The sequence below is a fragment of the Fukomys damarensis genome, unplaced genomic scaffold (genome assembly GCF_012274545.1).
Source record: "Fukomys damarensis isolate Sample0158 unplaced genomic scaffold, DMR_v1.0_HiC HiC_scaffold_8, whole genome shotgun sequence".
Lineage (NCBI taxonomy): Eukaryota > Metazoa > Chordata > Mammalia > Rodentia > Bathyergidae > Fukomys > Fukomys damarensis.
In genome coordinates, this window is record NW_022900920.1 from 2,550,373 (window position 1) to 2,570,677 (window position 20,305).

At 48.7% G+C, this 20,305-nt stretch overlaps 1 protein-coding gene across 3 annotated transcripts in view; it reads right to left on the reverse strand.

Moving 5' to 3' along the window:
- Crtac1 (cartilage acidic protein 1) overlaps positions 1-20,305 on the reverse strand; it is a 152,040-nt gene that overhangs the window by 6,877 nt on the left and 124,858 nt on the right. For 2 of the 3 annotated variants that reach the window (XM_010638503.2, XM_010638505.2), the window contains exons 10-14: positions 19,885-19,985; positions 19,270-19,438; positions 8,469-8,614; positions 7,734-7,776; positions 5,420-5,563 (exon numbers count right to left, since the gene is read on the reverse strand). In XM_010638503.2, the coding sequence (XP_010636805.1) occupies positions 5,420-5,563; positions 7,734-7,776; positions 8,469-8,614; positions 19,270-19,438; positions 19,885-19,985 (603 nt within the window). Of the gene's footprint in view, positions 1-4,038; positions 4,980-5,419; positions 5,564-7,733; positions 7,777-8,468; positions 8,615-19,269; positions 19,439-19,884; positions 19,986-20,305 lie in introns of those variants that run through there. The other variant, XM_010638504.2, reaches the window with a different exon arrangement.

The following is a 20,305-nucleotide window of genomic DNA, read 5'->3' on the forward strand; positions in this document are numbered from 1 at the left end:
GGTCTCAAACACAACGATCCTCCTGCCTCGGCCTCCCAAGTGCTGGGATTACAGGTGTGCGCCACCATGCCCGGTCGCTGGTTTCTTCCCCATTTAACAGATGAGCGACTGAGGCTCAAGGACATGTCACCTACTTTTAGTCTCTGCACACATGCTTCTTCCTCAGGGAGGCCCACCGGACTCAGCCTATTTTAAATGACAGTATGTCTCCACTGGCCATTTCCGTCTTGCCTTAGTGCCCTCTCCCAGCACTTGGCATCTTTTACAATAGTATGTAATCATCGCTTAGTCTTTGCCATATGTCACTCAGCAGGAAACTTTATCAGTAGTGTGCACAGGTGTACAGGTCCAACCACTGGAACAGTTTCCCTTCTATAGTGCCTAAGCATTGCATTTGAGGGAGCAACCAGTTAAATAATGTTCCCGCTTGTCAACTGCCTGGAGATTGCATAGCATAAGGCTTCAGAACTCGGGCAGTGGAGCTAACAATTTTGGGTTTGAATTACAGTGTTTGCCACTTTAGCTAGCTGTGTCCTTGGGTAACTTATTCTTTCTAAGATCCAGTTTCTTTGGTAATAAAACAGACTAATCACATTTGTCTTTTAGGATGGGTGTGAGGATTAACGGAGACATGTATGTAAAATTTTTGGCCTATGGTAGGCATTCCATAAATGTTAGCTCCTTTCCATTAGGGTATTTTTTTTGTCTTTTCTTGCTTCTCATTTTTCCTCTGATGTCCTACCCTTTGACCACTTCACTGTTCAACAGCAGTTCCTTAAGAGGACAGAGCCACCGAAGGCAGAGGTTGGCATTATCTTCTCTGTTAAGCAGCTCAAGCTCTCTTGCCCTCCTTCTGCCTCCTTCTAGGATGTGCCTGTTGCTAAGGAGACGCAGCATCAGTCCCTGGCAGGTTCCTGGCCTCCTGTCTGGGGTTCTGGCCACACAGAAGAAGCAAAAGGAGGGGTGATACTGAAGAGGGAGATGATGGGAGGGTCTCAGCTTGCCTCCCAGGCTGGAGTCTGGTTGGAGGTATTGGTCTGGAATCTGTGGAAAAGCTCAGCTGGCTCTCTGAAAAAAATGAAGCGTTCATTCTGTCTCCCAGGGGCTCTTGGAGGTTACACTAGAGTCTGTGCTTGGGTTGCAGTCCCACGACACCGTCTGAGCGTGATCCCCAGACCCTGGGAGGGGGCCATAGCAGCCAGAGTGACTCATAATCAAACTCCTGGCCCTCAGAATGGCACCTTCCCAGAGTAGGGCTGGCAAATGTGTATATGCTCAAAGTGGATGGCAGATGAGTCGCCCTTCTGCCCCAGAAAAGGCGGCCACGTTCCCCAGCGAGAATGTTCTCCTCACCAGTAAAATCAACACTTCTTGCAGGATTGGACCTGACCTTAGGGAGGTTGGGCTGGGTTCCCTTCCCTTCCAGGGACTCTATTTCTCCTTTCCTGCTCCCGAGCACGACTCAGGGCAGCATACCAGATTGTAGCTTTTGCATAAACCAGTCAACCACCCAAATGAAGAGGAACCCAATGAATAGAAGAACCCAATCCCACTTTGTCCTCGCTGTTGTGATCCTGACACCATTTAGCTCATCTGTAGAACTGGGATGATTATAGTGCTTTCCTCTTCGGATTGTTGTGAGGATTAAGCGAGTTGATTCTTGTAGAGTTTAGATCTGACCCAGACACATCGAGCTCACTAAGTGTAAGCTATTATTGTCATTTCCAGGGCTATAGTACCGAGGAGAGGCTCTATTCTTGGACAGAATGGAAATGGTGCTGTTGCTCCCGTTAGTATCCAGCTTTTCTTGAAAAATGGGAAGTCTAGCCACACAGGCCCATGTCCCCACTCCGGTGGGGTGTGCCGTGGCCCCTCCATCTGCGTCAACCCTCTCCAGGCCCCTTCATTGCTCATCTGGCCCTGAAGGCCTTGGCTATTTTTGTTACATCTTCAGGTCCAGTATAATCTGACAAAGATGTCAGGAGTCCTCGGCGGAGGGGGGCGGATGGGACTTCTTTGTGCTCAGAATGGTACAGCAAGGACTCTATGGGTCTCAGATGAAGAAGAATCAGAAGAATGAGGGCCTTGAAAATTCTGGGCCTAGTTAGCTGGGGTGTGGCTTTGCACCCACACATCTCTGTGGCTGGTAAAGCGACGGCCAGTAAAGGGACTGCACTTGAGGCCCCTGGTTCAGGCAGCCTCGTTTCCTAGCTCACTGAGTGGGTCCTATTTGGGCAGGGGGAGGGGGTGCAGAGAAAATCCAGTACCTCCCTGTGCCGTTGTGGTATTTTTTAGCTTCACACTTCCCCCCACACAGGCATCTCTGGGGTGATACCTGACCTCTTCATTGAAAGGAGCTTGTCACCTTCCTCATGGGAGGGACTGAGAGTTGTCACACAGGAAGTTCTCAATGAATGCTTGCTGAGTGAATAAGTGGATGAGTGAATGGGTAAAGAGAACTTGCTTCCTGGCGCAGGAAGCCGAGAGTTTAGCTAGACTTTTCAGAAAATCTCTTGATGTTCTTTTCCCCTCCCTGCACTCAGCTCCTCCATCTGGGCGAAGACAGGCAGTATGACGGCAGCCACGTTTCCTTGGCTTGACACTGTGTGCTCCAACTCCAGCTCAGTCCCTGGCACGCAGCAGATGTCCAGCCAGTATTTGTTGAGTGAGCGAATGGATCAAGTGGAAAGCCTTCCTATGCGGGATGTCGATGCTATAGTTGTGTTCTAAATGGGAGAGGCCTTGAATGCCTCTTGGTTATGCATCTTACCCCTCCTACCAATAAAATTCAATGTGCAGGAGTTCAAGGCCTCTTCTGAGATCCGGTGTCATCCTGAATTTCCTGATGTCCTTGACAGGCTTCTCACTAGTTGTTCTGCCCCTTATTTCTCCCGCTGTTGTGTGTGGCCAGCTAATGGGCTCTGTTATCTCGTCATTTACTGCTGCATTTGCAGCCATTCTTCCCTGTGCGTTGGGTTTTTGCTTATCTCACTATCTTAGATCTACTCGTACATTTCTAACAAGGCAGCAGCTTCCAGAGTGACTAGGGAATAGTGTGAGCTGTGACCGAGCAGCTACGGCCCCTCTGACAAGAGGCGTAGTAGGAAAGGTTCCCAACCTGGTGTGGGACCGGCTGGCTCTGTGACCTTGGGCACTGTGACCTTGATCACTTCATCTCTCTGAGCCTCATCTCTCAGGCCTTTCCAGATCTTTAATTTGTGTCGATACACAGGAATGGGCTTTCTAGAAGTAGAGTGAGTTTTAGTTGCTATATGCTTCTCAGGGAAATTGTAGCTGTTCTCATTTTAAAACTTTTCATTTAAGCTCCTGTTCTAAGTGTAAAAACAGCATTAGCTATAAGGAATTCATATTTGTGATTTATTGGGTGTGTTATTATGACATCAGAAAAGGGTAGTTTTTTGTTAAATATGTTTTTAAAAGGCTTGCTGCATTCTTAAGTGTGATTTTATTATATCTCAGAGCAACTTTTTCCCCCATGAAGAACAGTTCTGTGATTTATAACATGTCTTCACTACCTGCGGCTGGTTGTGAGCATATTCTGTGGTGTTATATCATGCTCAAAGGCTGCTCAGGCTACAGGAACTTCCAGGTTTCTAAGGATACTGAAAAGGCTAACTAGCAAGGATCTTTCTAGAAATCAGGGTAGCTTGAGACTAGCCGTATCTATATCCAGCCACACACTGAAGAGTTTTAGAAAGGAAAGAGTCCTGATGGGGCATGGTGATGGGGTATGGTGATGTGCACCTATAATCCCAGCACTTGGGAGGCTGAGGCAGGAGGGCTGCTGTGAGTTCAAGGCTAGCTTGGCCTTACCATAATAACTTCAAGGCCAGTTTGGACTACACAGTGAGACTCTGTCTCAGAAAAACAAAGCAAAGCAAAGCAAAGCAAACAAACAAACAAACCCCAAAATACCCTTAGGGGAATATTAGCCCAATTCTCTCACCATTTAGATTAGGGAAAGTGAGCCCTATAGGGGAGATGTGACTTCTCCCACGTAAAAGGCCCAGAGTACTCCTCCTATGTCTGTCCTTGCTCATTCCACACACATTTCTGGTCCAAACCCTGGTTCCCCAAATGTGAAGATTGTTGCATACACCCAAATCACTGTTCTTGCCTGGGAGTTGTGCTTTCCTTATATCAAGACTTGTCTTCCAATCACCTCCTGGTGGGGAGGCCTGCTGCTAATTCAGCATTCCAACTAGCATCTACTTTCTCACATTTTCCCCCTACCAGCTAGGTGCTAATATCTAGTAGATAATTTATTGGCATATTTCTCCAGAAAAGAGACTAGAAGACTTAGCAAGTTCAAACTTTAACATTTTTATCAAGAGTCCCAAAGGGCCACCCTTTGCCCTCCCATCATCACCATCAACCCCAATAAGGCTTTTGCTACCACAGGAATTCAGGGCACACAAAGCAGCAACAGCACAGGCCAAAGCAGCGGGCACACGATGCATTATCCAATCAACCGAGCAAGCGACCACCTGAGAGCCATGTTTGTTAAGGGCAAAATAAACTCCCAAGGTACTAGAAGAAACAGAAGAGACAGGACTGTCTTGATTCTTTTGAAGGGATGGGGGAGGTTGGATGGGGAACATGGGAGACTTTCCTTTTTTGTTTTCTCAGAAAACGTGCAAAGAAAGGCTTCACAAACAACTATGGCTGTAGGAGTATCTCCCAAACTTCCCTTTTCAGAGATGGCCACCTCTGCTGTCCATTCAGAGGGAGCATGAGGCAGAGTCTACTGGGTGCAGAGAAAGACAGGCAGCAGGAGAGAGATTTAGTTTTTCACAAAGGTTATTAGTTTGTTTTGTTTTTTTCCTTTATTGATGGGATTTAAAGTGCATATAACTGAAGGCAAAGTCCAAGTCCTACAGAAAGATACGAGGCCCAAGAGAGAGGCTCAGAGATTCTAAAGGCAGTCGAAGAATACCCACCTAAAAAGGCCACTTGAGCTGCAAAAAGGTAAGGCAGGGAGACAGAGAATGGGGAAGAGAGAAGGTTGGGTAGGGGTAGGATGGGAAGGAAAGAGTTTGGGAGGAAGACGACAAGCACCAGTTCAGAAATTCAGCCAAAAGATGACTCGCAGTTTATATCTCAGCTACGAAAATATGGGTTGATCTCAAGGTAGGAACACGAGTTTTAGGAGATGTGAGAAGAATAATAGCTTCAGGCCAGGATACAGCACCTGAGGCCTTTCGGGTGATGGTAGCAGTGACAGGACTTCTCCAAGCCTCTGTCATGGTCTTCCTTGGAGACCCAGTATGAGTCTAAGGTGGCTCTGTCCACACAGGAGAAGGTAGGGGCTGGGGCCCTTGCTCTGGAGCCCACCCAGGGCTCCCCAGTGGATGGCAACTTCCCCTTGCTGCTGGACTATGGCTGGGGCCCCACTCACCCACACAGGCTGTGCCATCCTCATTGGGCTCGTAGCCCCGACTGCACCTCTTGTTGGTCCTGCACCTGTAGCTTCCATAGGTGTTGACACACACGGGCTTATCTCGAGGACACACGAATGGGAACTGGATGCACTCATTGGTGTCTGAAATGTGAGGGAGGGGTACTCACCAGGGAGGTGTGGGGCAGGGGCTGGATCTCAGGCTTGGTATACCCACCCACTCTGTGACCTTGGGCATGTCCCTCTCCTCCCTGGACAGGTCCCTTTCCCTCACTTCAGTCCCCTTGGCTGGCTCCTCTTGTACTTGACCTCTACCTTTGGGGAGGGACACACTCAGGCTTGGTCCTGGATCTTCCTTTCTGTCTACCATGGTTTCTGTAGGTGACCCCTTCATCCATGGATAAATGCAAACTTCATCCATAACCTTTCCTTGGGGCTCCAGACTTATGAATCCAATCACCAGCGACTTAATTGACACCTGGATGTCTAATATGTACAGTACCTCAAACTTACTACGCCCAAAACACAACGTTACATTTCCCTTGACCCTTAAATCTCTTCTGTTCCATTCCCATCTCTCCTAGCTCAATCAGTGCTACTACCATTCACTCAGCAGCCCCAGCAAAAATTGGAATGATTCCTGAATTCTCTCTTCTCCTTATACAATATGAAATCCCACACTGTGCCCTATCCACCCTGCCCACTGTACACCTCTTGTCTGTCCACTTTTCTCACTCATCTGCCACCCCCAATTCCCAGCCACCATGATCTCTTGCCTGGATTTCTGCAGTTGTGGCCTTACTGGCCTCCTGGCTTCCACTTCAATCCACCTGCATTCCGGCAGTCAGAGTGATCTTTTAAGAATGTGAATCACATCAGGTCACTCTTCTGCTTAACTTCCAAAGTCCCTGAGAACAAAATCTAGACTCTGTCCTGGAGCTTCAAGCCCCTTCTGGACATGGCCCTGCCTCCTCCTCATCTCAGGCTTGCAACCCCTCTAATGCACCAAGGCCTGTCCTTTAGAAAGCTCTCTGTCCCTGCTCTTGCATCTTCCAAGAAGACTCTCCTTTCAGCTATTCCTGTGGCTGGATCTTTCTCATTCTTCAGGACTTGGCTTAAAGGTCCTCTGCATGCAGAACAGTCTCCAGAGAGGACCCTGCTTATAGGGTTCTTAAACTGCCTCGCTCAGCCATGTGGCCCCGAGTTTGGGGTCTGCTGACTCTCTCACTAGAACGAGCTTTCCTCAGGGCAGGTGCTTGACCTGCATTCCCAGCACCCAGGACGTTACTTGGTACCATAGAGGAGGCACATGTACGGCTGCTGAATGATGAAAAGGAGGAGAGGCTGGGCTGAGTGTCTTGAAGAGTCTTTTGGCAGAAGAGAAAACTGGGGTTTCTATGTGCCTCATTGTTTAGCATGAGGCTAGGGTAGAGACAGTGTTGGGGGTCACCTTTGGCTTCCCGACTCCTGTAGCTGTGTCCTTCCTGGCAGGACCTCTGTGGGACACTTCGACTCCACTCTGTGCCTGTCCTCCTTCCTCATCACCCATCAGGTCTCAGCTTCAAGTTTGCTCACTCAAGGACCCTCCCTAGACCGATTTAGGTGCCACCTTTGTGTTCCCAAGCTCTTGCCTCTGTCCCTTCCAGCCCTCACTTGTGGGCTTCTGCACTGGCTATAAGCACCACAGAGGCAGGGCTGTGCCTGTCTGGCTCACGAGATTTGGCCCAAGGTAGGAGTAACTTGCTGTCCAGTCTTGTCATTCTAGGGTCTTGGGAACTTTCAGCAGGTCGCTGGACCCTCAAGGAGCTGCCACTTGGCAGGGCCACGGTGAACCGAATCCCAATACTGCACCAAGCTGCAGCCTCCCTTCTGTACTGAGCCCCACCCCACACCATTTTGCCCAAATGCCACAAGCAGTGTCCATGCTTGCCTGGCAGGCCTATTGCTGGCTGCTGTCCTGGCTGGCCAAGGCGTATGGCTATTCCATCTGAACTAGGGTGAAGCATCGCACCCCCCAATCACCGTGGACCTCAGTGTCCACGTGGTAGTGTGTCTCCCCTGCAGGCTGTTCTATCTTCCCTGCAGGTAGGCAATGCCAAGACCCAGGATTGTGGTGACTGAGCTACTAGTCACTGACATCACTTGGTGAGTCACATGGCAGTTGTCTTGGCATCTGGAGCCCTGGAACAAATAGCACCTTCCTCTCCCTTCCTTTCCACCCTTTGCACCCTAGACCTTGCTGTGGGTCTGACTGACATGCCTGGAGAGAGATCCCAACCACTGCCTGATCCCCTGGGGCCTTCTGGCAACTCACCTACACAGTGGCCATTTTCTTGCTGGGAGAATCCTTGGCCGCACTGCAAAGTGGGCAAAAGCAGAGATACTGGTGAGTCAGGAAGGTCTCATCTCAGGTCTCCTCCTAGTCAGAGCCACAGAGCAGCTGTCGCCCTGACCTCAGCATGAAGGGTGTTCTTAGCCTCAGGCCTTGGGGGAGCTCCTCCCTTCTAGCACATTTTCCCTTGCACTGAGAATGTGGGGAGAGGAAACCAAGAACATATAATTAAAACTCCTGCTCATTGCCCTTCACATAGGATCTGCACCAGAGATCCTGGTGAGTTCAGTCCAGAGCCACTTCCTCGAAGAGCCCTAAGAGGCCCTGAGCCCCCTCCCATGTAAGGCAATAGGAGGCCTCCTCAGAGACCTGGAGAGAATCAGGAGGGAAGCAGACAGTGAGGGCCAGTTCCTAACCCTGCTCACAATTGGGTATGCAGCCTCAGCAGGGCTGGGGTACCCTCCTCCTCTTAACCTCAGTTTTCCTCCTCTGTAAAATGGGTGCAAAACAGTTGACCTGACAGTTCTCCAAGATTTCTACAAGAAGCAGAAAAGATACGAGTGTGATGGTATCGTGCAAACCACAAATGGAGGAATCACTTTGAGTCCTGCCCTTTGCTAATATTTCTATCCTTTACAAGCCAAGTCCACAGATTAGTCTGTGGAGTTGTGGCTGTGCCTGCTTTTCTGGATGTGCGTCCCAGATGCCTTGGCCCACCTCCAATGGGGCTGGGTTCTGAGGTCTGTCCTCCTCCCGGGGGTAGGAGATCTCCAGCACTGAGTTCATCTCCCCACTGGCCACGCTCCGGCTCACCATCTTGCCATCCGGCCACGTCACCTCCACACTGCAGGCTTCGTCTCTTCCTGGGGGAAGAAGGAGAGAAGTCAGTAGCATAGGAGACTGGGGCCCTCAGCCAAAGGATGGGCATTAATTCTTCTTCGGACTGGGGACACAAGTAAGACAGATTCTAGGAGCCTTCCATCAGAGCAATGTTCTGCAGTGGTGGGAGTGTTCAGGACCCGTCCTGTCCAGTACAGTGGTCACTAGCCACCTGTGGCCATTGAGCACTTGAAATGGGGATTGCTGAATTGGATTTACATTTCACTGAACTTTAACTAATTTACATGGAAGTGCACAGAGATGGCTAGTGGCTACCATATTGGACAGCACAGCTGTAGAACTCACATTCTAGCCAATAGACCAGCTGGCGCAAGGCTGAGTCTGAGGAGATGGAAGGTCTGGCAGTAAGCAGGTTGACTTTGGAGTCTAGGGTTCTAATTTTGATTATACCACTTACTGGGTATTTAGAAAGAACATGGTGGGGAGGAGTGGCTGGGAGACCTGGGGATGACGTTCAGCTTTGCAGCTCATTTACTGTGTACTCCTGGTCATGCCTCCCTTATTTCTGTTAATGGAATTGTGCTAGGGTCCGGGCCCTCCTTTGTCACCAGTAACGTCCCTATTATTATGGGGCTTCCATTTTCCATGTGGAAGACAAGCAAACATATGAACAAATAAATCATGTCAGACATTGACAAGCTCCATGAAGAAAACAAAAATAGAGTAACAGGGTAAAGAGGACTCAGTGGTTGTTTGGGGGCCCTTGCATCTAGGGCGTCCAGGGACAGGCTCTAGGGGAGAAAGCATTTCACCTGAGTTCTAAATAAGACTTGGAAAAGATGGGGCAGGGGCACTGAAGAAAGACCATTCTGCAGAACCAAGATGTTTACAAAAGACAGCAAAGCTGAGACAGTACTTACGGTTAATCTATGCGCACACATCCTTAAAGCAATGTGTTACATCACTGACAGAAAGCAGGTCAAAAAGATTTGTCAAGTGCAAAGGAAAACAGGCTGGTCCCTGTGGCAAGGTCAGGCTAATGGTGATGGTTTGGGGTGGGGGGGAAGGGGGCTGGAGCTCACCTGCAGGGAGAGGCAGTCAGTACCCCTGGTCCAGTCACAGGGCAAAAAGGGCTGTGCTGACCATCCTCACGGGAGGAGAGACAGCCTCTTTAACAAATGGTATTGGAAAAACTGGGTTTCAACCTCCCAAAGATTAAAACTAGACCCCATCTTTCACCATGCACTAAACTCAAAATGGATTAAAGACCTAAATAGGAAAACACAAACACTAAACTTGCTGGAAGATAAGTTAGGCAGAACTCTTGAAGACACTGGCATAGGAAAAGACTTTATGAACAAATCCTCAGTAGCACAGGAACTAGCACAAGAATCAACAGCTGGGATCTCATCTTTTAAAAAAAGTTCTGCAGTGCAAGAGAAACCACCAACAGACCTAAAAGACACCTACAGTGTGGGAAAAAATTTTATCAGCTGTTCCTCAGACAAAGGACTACTATCTAGAATGTATAAAAAAACTTTAAAAAATCAGACCCCCTTAAAAATAAACACCCAATTCAAAAATGGGCATCTGAAAAGAAGATATTTCTCAGACAAAGAAGAAAAAGCAGCAGATAAACATGAAAAAATGTTCCACATCACCGGTCATTCGAGAGATGCAGATGAAAACAACACTGAGATCCCACCTCACCCCAGGAGGAATGGCTGCTATAATGAAATCAACCAATAACACATTTTGGAGGGGCGGAGGGGAAAAAGAAACCCTGCTCCACTGCTGGTGGGAGTGCAGACTGTTGCAACCGCTGTGGAAATCAATATGCAGATACCTCAAAGAACTAGGATTTGAAGTCCCGTTTGACCCAGATATTCCCCTGCTGGGTATCTTTCCAAAAGAATTAAAAGAATCATACCATAGCAGTATATGCATACCCATGTTTATAGTGGCACAGTTTGTAATAGCTAAAACTTGGAAAAAACCCCAACTGCCCATCAACTGGAGACTGGATAAAGAAGATATGCGTGTTTTTTTTGGGAAATAAAATGGAGTACTACTCAGCCATAAAAAATGAGAGATTAGAGATAGCTAAATGGATGCACATTAAGGCAATACTCTTAAGTGAAAGAAATAGGACACACATGTTTAAATACTGAATAGTTTCTCTGGTGTGAAAAACTAAAAGGGTACATAAGAATCAAATATATAATTGATAATATGAAATAGAAAGAAAAGGTCTACAGGAGCAGGGGAAGTAGGAAGGGTAGGGGAAAGGAAAGAAGGGAAAAGAAAAAATATGAGAAAAGGAAAAAATGGAAACAAAGTCTTTGTAAATAAGGAAGGGTGGAGGGGGTGAAGGGAGGGCAGGCGTATGGGCTAAAAATAAGAACCAAGATACACCATGTGAAGGTACAAGAGCCCAATGATGAATGTAACTGTACTGTATACCTAGAAGGTACCAATGAACTTAATGAAAAAAATTAGAAAAAAATAGGGGCTGTGCTTAGCACAGATGGAAGGACAGCAAAACAACCACCTGATCACCCACCAGGTGGGGGTGGGGCCCTGGGTCCTGCTGGGGTCCTCAAATCCATACACCTCCGTAAACAGCATTTCTGGGCTGAATCAGTAACAGACCATCCACATGCACGCTCCACTATTTTTTCCTAATAGCCAGATACTGTTAGAAAACCAATCACACTTAAAAGTCCTGTTGAACTGATACTGGCTGTTGGCTCTTACTACCCACCAATGGATGTGACACTGATAGCTACTAGCGGGGTAGAGGGTTGTCTGTGAGATATTTTGATATATAAAAGGGGTTCTAGTGTTTAAAAACAAAGGGGTTGGAAACTCTGCCAGGATTTTAAGAGAATCTAGTGTAGACACCTGTTTGAAGAGGCCAAACAGCACCACAGCATTGTCTTGGTGGGTAGGGCCCAGCTTTATCTTTTCCCAGTGCCAGGATGTCACAGGCAACCTTGCCAGCCAAATCGTCCAGCTTCCCAGTCTTTGCTCTCCGGTCCACCTTGCTCCCCACTTCACCCTGCCTCCAGAGAAGTCCCACTGGAATGTTCCTGTGCTGCGTGCGGAGTTAATGAGGGCAAAGACCAGCTGCCACCTTCTGGAAGAGCCCAAGCAGGGGCAGCAGTCATGGGGAGAGGCTCAGGACAGGGGCCTGTACTCACGGCCCTGTTTCTCCGCATAGAATCTCTTTCCTTCCAGTCCCAGCCTTTGCAATTCAGGGTTTTGCTTTATGAAGCCGGAAAAGAATTCTCTCCCGTCCCCGCTCCTCTGTCACCCATTACTCCAAGGGGTGGAAATGGGGGTGGGGGCAGCCACAGTTTTGCTTCCTTGCTTTGAAGAATCTTGAGGTGCAAGAGATTTGGCATTTTTAGGGTATACAGTGCCCAAAATAAGGAGCTCATAGAGAAAGTAAACATTTTTAATTAAAGAAAAGGAGACAAAGCAAAGCAAGAGTTTCTCACCTATAGCAACAGAACAGCTACATGAATCCATTTTTCTAGCTTGACTGAAGTTCCACAAATAGCTCAAGAGGTGGAATATTCATAGACTACTACAAATTTACAGCCCACACTTGTGCTGGGTTCCAAGTCCTGTTTCTTCCCTCCCTCTCCCTTCAGACCCAGAAGGGCTGAGGAGCAGCATTAGGAGTGCTTAGACCTACTCACTGGGCCTCAGTTTGTCTGTAAGTTGGGGGTGCTGGCCCAGAGCCCCAACACTCCTGGGAAACACAAGTCTTTCCTGAAGTATGAACTCTGCACCTCCAATTAATCAACACCCTTAGCATCTCGTCACCATCGGCGCTGACAGTCACCTTGCAGTCCCCAAAGGGCTCTCACTTCTTAACAACAGTGAATACTTACACTGTGTCCCAAACTGTATCGAGAGCTTTTCGGTGGGGAGGCACCGAATCCTCACAACACTCCCACAAGGAAGACAGTAGTTTTAGAATTTCCATTTTAGACAGGAGAAAGCTGAGCCTTGGAGAGGAAAAGAGAACTGCCCACCTTCAGATAAGGTTTGTCTGATCCCAGAACCAGTGTTTTTGGGACTCATCCAGAGGTAGGAAGTAGAGCAAGGACAAGGAAACAACAGAGGACAAGGACAACTATGTCTAAATATCAGGAAGCCAACAGATAAAGGTCATCCTGTTCCCCTAAGACCCCCAGGCATGTGGAAAACCAAAAGTACTTGACTCTGGCCTTCACAAGCCGCATTTGCTTTGCAGTTTTGATCATACCCCACTTCCACATGGGCTCTTGGATGCCATGACATTCCCCTAAAAAACCTTTTATGGTCCAAAGCTCTGCTTCTACCTGGGCATGTTGAGTCAGGCACCTGGGCCATGACCACTTCTAGTTTCCAGCTATAGATCTTCCCATAATATCAGGTCCTGCCCGCCACTATGGGGCCCATGAGCTCTTCTCACTGGATTTTAATAAACCTTACTCTTGTTAGTCCTGCTGATTGTCCTGTTTAATTCTTTGTTTGGGATTCCAAGAACCTGGGAACAACTCAGCTGAGACCCTCCATCTCATAACAGCCCCACACGTATGCCCAGCAGCCGCCGCGTGCCAGGCACTGCCAAGTGATCTGGAGTCCTGCATATGTGAGAAGGACCCAGACCTCATTCTGGGAGGAACTGACTCCTGTGGAAGCAATGAACACAAGGGATTATAGTATAATAAGCCGGGAAGGTATAGGAATAGCATTGGTACCACTCAGAGAGGTCGGTCATTTCATTTGGGTACTGGAGGAGGAGTAAGAGTTTGTAAGGCAGAGAAGGCAAGGAAGGGAATTTGTAGGCAGAGGGAAGAGCAAGAGTAAAGGTCCAGAGGTGTGAAATGGGATGGGAGAAGTTCAAAGAGGGGGCAGGCGAGTGTGAGGATGTGGCTTAGATGGGGTAGAGGGAGAGGACACTAGAGAGGGACTTTAGAGCCTTTACATCCGAGAGAGATGAACATTTTATACCCATTCTCTGGATGTAGGCACTGAGGCTTGGGGAGATGAAGTGGTTTGTAGATGTCTGCACTATGGCTGAACTCAGGCTCCAGTCCTTGGATCATCCCGCTGCCCTGGGCTGCCTGAAGACATCTCCAGTGTCCATTAAGCGGCCTAACTGAGGGGGACTGGACTCCCAGACACCTCACCTCACCTCACTGCAGCAGCCTTCAAGCTGGCCAGTCTGAGAGGGCTGTGCACAGCGAGAGGAGGGGCTGCGGAGGAGGTGGCCTTAACCAGCAGAGACACAGGTCAGTAGCAGCAGGCAGTTGACTCTGGCAGCTTTTAAAGGACAAAGGCCAAGGAAGCACAGAGAACTGCACTTTTCAGAAGAATTACAAGCAAAACAGATGGTGGGAATACAGTTGGTGGAATATTTTTGCACTTTAATAAAGCGATTTTTATGTGGGTTACTGAATTTTCCTTCCCTAAATGAGTAGCAGCCGGCTCAGGCAGGTCTGAGTCACCCGGAGACAATTAGCTGAAAGGAAGCGGGGGTGGGGTGGGGGTACAACTGGTGTCAGCAGGCTGCCTGAGGGAGTGACCCCCGGCGGGGCCTCTTTGGGGCAAGTAGATTATTGGCACTTGTTATTTTCTGGATTTGGTGGTGGGCTGGCTCAGCCCCTGCCAAGCAGGAAATGGGAAGTCGGGATCCGTGATGTGGAGTAGCGGCCACGGGGGCCTGGGGTGGGAGCATCCGCAGAAATGCTTACGAGGCTGGCACTTGGTCTGCCCCTGGGAGAAGCAGGGACAGGGCTGGGCAGTGTGGAAGCCATAGAACGAGGCTCGGGCTCGTTCATGCATGGGCAGGTTGGGTCCACTGAGAAGGGACAGGCCTGTAAGGCAACCCCGGCAGTGCTCTGTGCAGCGGAATGGCCCCTAGGGACCCACGGAGAACAAGGTATCGTGAGGTCTCCGAGTTTTATTGTGCGATGCCATGCAGCCCAGCTCTGCAGAGGGAGGTGGGGTGCATATGAGGGCCTGGGTCTTCTGTGGTGGAATGAAGACCCGGCAAAGCCTGGAGCACCGGCAGAGGCCACTGTGGGCAGCTGAGGGCCAATAAGCGCAGCACTGAGCTGGCTGCCCTGGTGCCCATGGGAAGGGAAGGGCGGAGGAGAGAGTCTGTGGAGAGGCACGCGAGTGTGTGCATTCGCACTCATGTCCACGCACCGCACTAGCTCACAACGCCTTGCTATAAAGTCGGGGGAGGCAGGGCATGATGCATGGGGGGAGGATAGGAGCAGGGTCACCTGGGGCCAGCTGGTGCACGTGCTGCTCCCCCGGCAGCCCCTTCTGCTTGTGACCTCCTCTCCCCCGCTGTACCCCACTCTGCTTCTGAGTCAAGCAGAGCCCAAGGCAGGCCTTTCTTGGTTACAGGTTCTGGGCAGCCCCCTTCTCGCCTCAAACTGTTCAGAACTGGAAGTGATCTAGCTGTCCAGCCACAGGGGACCTGTAAATAAATTATGATCGTGGCCACAGTGACATACTCTACAGCACTGAAAGAAAACAGAAGAACTGTGCATAGACTTGGAGCAATGGCCAGGCCGTACTGTTAGGGGAAGGAAAAAAAGCAAGTTTTTAGAACAAGTGAAGGAATTTCATCATTTTTATTAAAAAAAATCTCAAGCAGTTCATAACTCTGAATGTGTTCCCATGTATCCTGCATGAGAAGAGAGCGGAGCAAAAATGTGAAATGCTAAAGAAGCCGATGTAGACCTCATATTTGAAATTTAAGACTCATCTCCTTCCTCTTCCCTTCTCCTGCTTGGCATTTTCTTTTTTCATAGTACTTAATATCTAACACTTTATATTAATTAATGCATATCTAATATCTAATTAATATCTAACATTTTATATTTTCACTCTTGGTTATGTTTATTCTTTACGTCGTACTTCTCCTCCTGCCACTAGAATTACAACAGTGCTCATGGTAAGGACCTTTGTCTAGCGTTTGGCACACAGTAGGTCTTCAGGAAATATGAACTGAATAAAAGAATCAAGCAGTGTTGGGGGAGGGTGAAGGGAGAGAGGTTCATTTTTAAATTAATATTCCAAACAGTGTGAAACTGTGAGTGATATTTATTTCCTTTTTAATGATTTGTTATATTTTCTAATTTTCTTATAATCAATACGTATTTTTCTTATAATCAATATGTACTGTTCTCAAAATCAGAAAGAGGAAGAAGAAAAGCCTTCCAACAATGAGCACAGATGCTGTTGTCTCTCCAGGGTTTCTGCTGTAGGACCCTGCCCTTCCTGGTGGCCTGAGGGCCACTTAAAGCACCTTCCTTTCAAGGCCATGCTGTCTGTGACTCTCCTGGAGCTGCAGATGCTCCTCAGTCCATCCACCCTCTCCAGGGGGACCCCAGAGAGCCTGGTCCCACCTCCCTTTCCAGGCTTAGCTTCCACCAGGCCTTTCCTATTCTCGGATAAAGCACTCCACCCTGGGCCTTTGTCTCTCCCAGCCTGGTCCCTAGAAAGCACTCTTCAGTGAAGGTTGTGCCTTTGAAATCCCTACTGTCCTTCCAGGCCTGATTTTAGTCTCACTTCCTTGAGAAAACTGTGCAGAGAGCAGAACTGCTTTCTCTGGTCTTGGTCCTCTTCCCAAGATCGCTGCCTATACGATGAGAGTTTCCAGGCTGCTGCCCTCTCCAGTGGACTGTGTTCCTTGAGGGCAAGCAGCACTACTTCTTGTCTCTTTATCCATGTCTCTGCCTCTCTAGTCTTCCCCAGGCCCTGCTTTTGCCTCTGTTTCTCTGTTCTTTTTCCTCAATCCTCCCCCATGTCCGGTTTTCCCCACCAGCTTACTCTCTTTCTGCTCCACTTCTGGCTTCCTCCTCTGTCAAGAATGCCTGTGCTGTGCTCAGCCCATAAAGACGACTCTCCTAAGACTACAGGGGGTGGAGCCCACCTAATGGCAGAGCCGTGTCCCTGGCTGCTGGCCTTGCTCCTTGCCTAGCTGCCTCGTCGAATCACTTGCTGTCTGGGTTGACTTCACTGCCTGTCCCTGAGCCCTCCCTTCCTTCCTCCCTTCGTCTCTTCCTTCCTTCCTCCTGGTTGCCTCTCTGGCAGGGGAGCCCTGCAAATGAGAGAAGCCTGCTGGAGGAGGCTTTGGAGCGGTCTGAGCCAGAGTTCAAATTAAGAATAACTCCTGAGGCCTTGCAAAAATAGGGAAGACTGACAGGTCCCACAGGTGCAATGTACCCTGCGTGGAAAACAGGAGTTTGATGGTTCTGGAGCATCTGGATCCCACCAAATGACTTGGAGAGCTTGCCCAGTTGAAGAAGGTCTGTTTTTCTGACAAATTCTGGCCAGAGAGGGGACAAAGGGAGGCCCATAATGTACGTTTAAAATTGCAGAGGCAGCCCATGGGATGTGGGGATAAGACAACCAATACCCCAGTCCTGGCCACTCTCCAGATTTGCTCTCAATGTTCTTATCTGTCTAGGGATAGGGGTCGATATTCAGCCAGGTACCTGGATAAACATCCTACCTATGTAGCCACTGCAGTCACCTTGGTGCTTGGTGGCCTCCCTTGGGTCATCTGAGAGGATGTGATATCCAGGAAGGAAGAAGCAGAGGACCTTGGCTGGGTGTACACAGGACAGGAAGGTGGCAAGTGACAGCGGTCAACAGCTCAGACCATGGTGTCTAAGGAAGTGGAGTCCAAATCTAGCTCTCCCTTCCTTCCGGAGGTGTGATCTGGGCGGCAAGTCACTTAACATCAGCCTGTTTCGTGACTTGTAAACACAGGTTGTGATATCTGATTCACCAAGCTGTGCTGAAATCGAATGAAATCTCTGTGCAAAGCACTTAGTCCAGTGCCTGGCACAAACTAGGTACTCCATTAACATTGGGTACTGCTGTTTTGCGAGAAGGTGCTGTATTTAAAGTCATCTTGGACCTTTAGGGCCAGCGTAGAAAATGGTTGCCTTAGGAGTGATAGATGCCCCACACTCAGGCCAGCTCATCCAGGGAGCAGCAGCTCAAGAACATACTCTATAGCCAGGCCCTGGGGCCACTGAATATTTACTGCTTCTCTTTAGAGTTCATAAATATTGTGTGTTCCCTATAAAAACTCCAACAGACATACATACCAAAACATGCAAGAAAATAAAAATCACACTCTCAAACAGGCCTGGGTTTGAATCCCAGCTGTGCTATTCTGCAAATCACATGACCTAGGGCCGGTTTTTTGGTTTTTTTATGTTTTTTTTTGATTGTCCTGCTCTTCAGTTTTCCCATTTGCAAAAATGGAGATGATAGTGGTCAACTCAGGGTAGTTGTGAAGACTCAGTGAAGAGAAAACAGTGCCCAGCACGGTGTCTGGAGTCAGTGGAGTTGACAGTAATTTAGCCACTTGGATGGAAGCACGGTTCACATTCTTTGCATTTTCTTTCAGCTTTTTTCTATGCATGTATAATGTGTGTATAATATTAACATTGGTATATATTTATTAATTTGAGACCATATTGTTTAATTTTTATATTAAAATCATATCACCTCGCGAGGTGCTAACTCCTGGGAAGGTGTCTGGTTTGAACCTAGGAATGTCTGATTCAATTGCTTTCTTAACTCTTGGGTTTCAGTAGAGAAACTCTTGGCTTCCCTCCTGCTATGCTTCCCAATGATTTTTTCCATTACTGTAATCCTTGCATACTCTTCCCAAAGACGTTTATGCCTTTTCCCCTAATCACCCCATGCACTTATTTAAAAACATCTTAGAATAACTGGAGATTCACAGCAAGTTGCAAAGACAGCACAGAAAGGACCCACATGCCCATCACACAGTTGTCCCAGTGCTCACATCTACATGGTGACAGTAATATATAAAAAACCAGGTAAAGGTGTGTGTAGTTCTATCTCATCCTTCATACTTGTAGATTCGTATAGCCACACAGTTAAAGATGTGCCATTCTAGCCACACGCCTCCTTGTCACCATTTCTAACCCCTGGCAACCACCAATCTGTGCTCTGGCATTTGGGAAATTACGGGAGTGAAATCGTGTGATTTCTGGAGGTGAACTTTTTTCATTAACCCCAAAGCCCTGGCAGTCTAACCAAGGGTTTGTCCCACTCGTTTACTATTCTGATGTCTGGTAATATTCCACAATATGGATGTATCTCAGCTCTTGAACCGTGAGCCCAACGAAGGACATCTACCCTGTTTCTAGTTTTTGGCTATTAAACATAAAGTTATTGCACATGGTGGCAGCTTTGCTCCCAAACCTCTATCCTCTGAAAGACATCAGGCTTTGGTGAGAAGCCTTAGAGACTAAGCTAGCTCCCAAGAGGCCAGAGGGACAGCTGCTATGGACAAGTCTGGTGCAGACCAGCACACGAAGAATGAGGCTATGGCGGTCAAATGGAGGATTAAATACTTTGACTCAAACTGAACTAATTCCGCTGAGGTCCTAGGTGGAGACTCCTACAAGTGAGAGGCAGGAAATATTAGTCAGTCTTTCCCACTCTCTTCCCCTGGAGAGTAGGCTCATCTCACACACAGGGTTTGGCTCTAAGAGCTGGTGTCCTCTGTGCTGTCACAACTGCTGGGGCTGTGAGCCCCTGAACCAAACAGCACGCTGCAGGACTCATTCTCAGGACCCACTCACTGAGCCCCAACTGGGCCCCAACTCACCCAGGCCAAAGTGTGCCACGGGCTCCATCTCACAAAGGTAGCCCGAGCCCCCGTCAATGATTCTCAGGTGGGCCCCGCTCTTCTTCGTGTACAGCACGACCTTGGCGCCCCTGGCAAAGGCTCCAAACCGGGTGCGAGGTACCACTCTCAGCCAGTTGTTGCTGAAGCCCTGTAGGGAGGGACACAGGCAGACATGGCATCAGTGAGGTGGGCAGGAGGACCAGGGAGGGAAGGGATGACAAGGAGGGAGAGAGGGATGGGAGGAGAGTGGGATGAGAAGAATAGGGGCAGAGGAAAGAGAAAGAGAAGGAGGCAAGGAAGAGGAACAAGGCAAAGACAGATCAGCGGAAGAGAGAAGTGCTGGAGATGCAGACGGAATAACCAAGAGACTCAGAAAGACATTTCTGGCCCAGAAGTGGCTGTGGAAGGCACAGGGGCCCAGGGTTTCTCTGGGAGGCAAGACTTCCTGAGCCTTACTGTGCTACTGCGGATTTGCTTTCCCCAGGCTTTGGATTTACATTTCCCACCAGGCTGGTCAGCAAGCATCCTAGGCTCCTGTGCCCTGGGTCCAAGAAACACAGGGGTGGGATCTATGGGTCCTGGGTTGGTGCATACCTGGTTCCCCCGGAAGACAGACAGCGGCTGGGCCATGGACTCCCCATGAGACAAGATGAGGTCCAGCATCCCATCTCCATCGAAGTCGGTCACCACTCCCCCTACGAATAATGCAGACTTTGCCCCTGGCCATTGGCAGGCAGACCCACGGAGGAAAGGGACTGACTCCTGGCCAGGTACAGCCACCGCAGCCCCGAGTGTGGTGGGTACAGAAACAGCTCAATACTGGGACAGGTCTGTCTTTCCTAACAGCTGTCTTAGAACAGGAATTCATAGGACACAACTTGTCTTCCTTCCCTTGGATGTGGTATGGAGGGTACGGTGCAAGTTATTTAGCACCGCTTTTTCTGTTATCATTTGAATAATATACCTTTATATTTGTACAGTTTTTCGTCAATTTGTCAACTGTTTGCATATATAT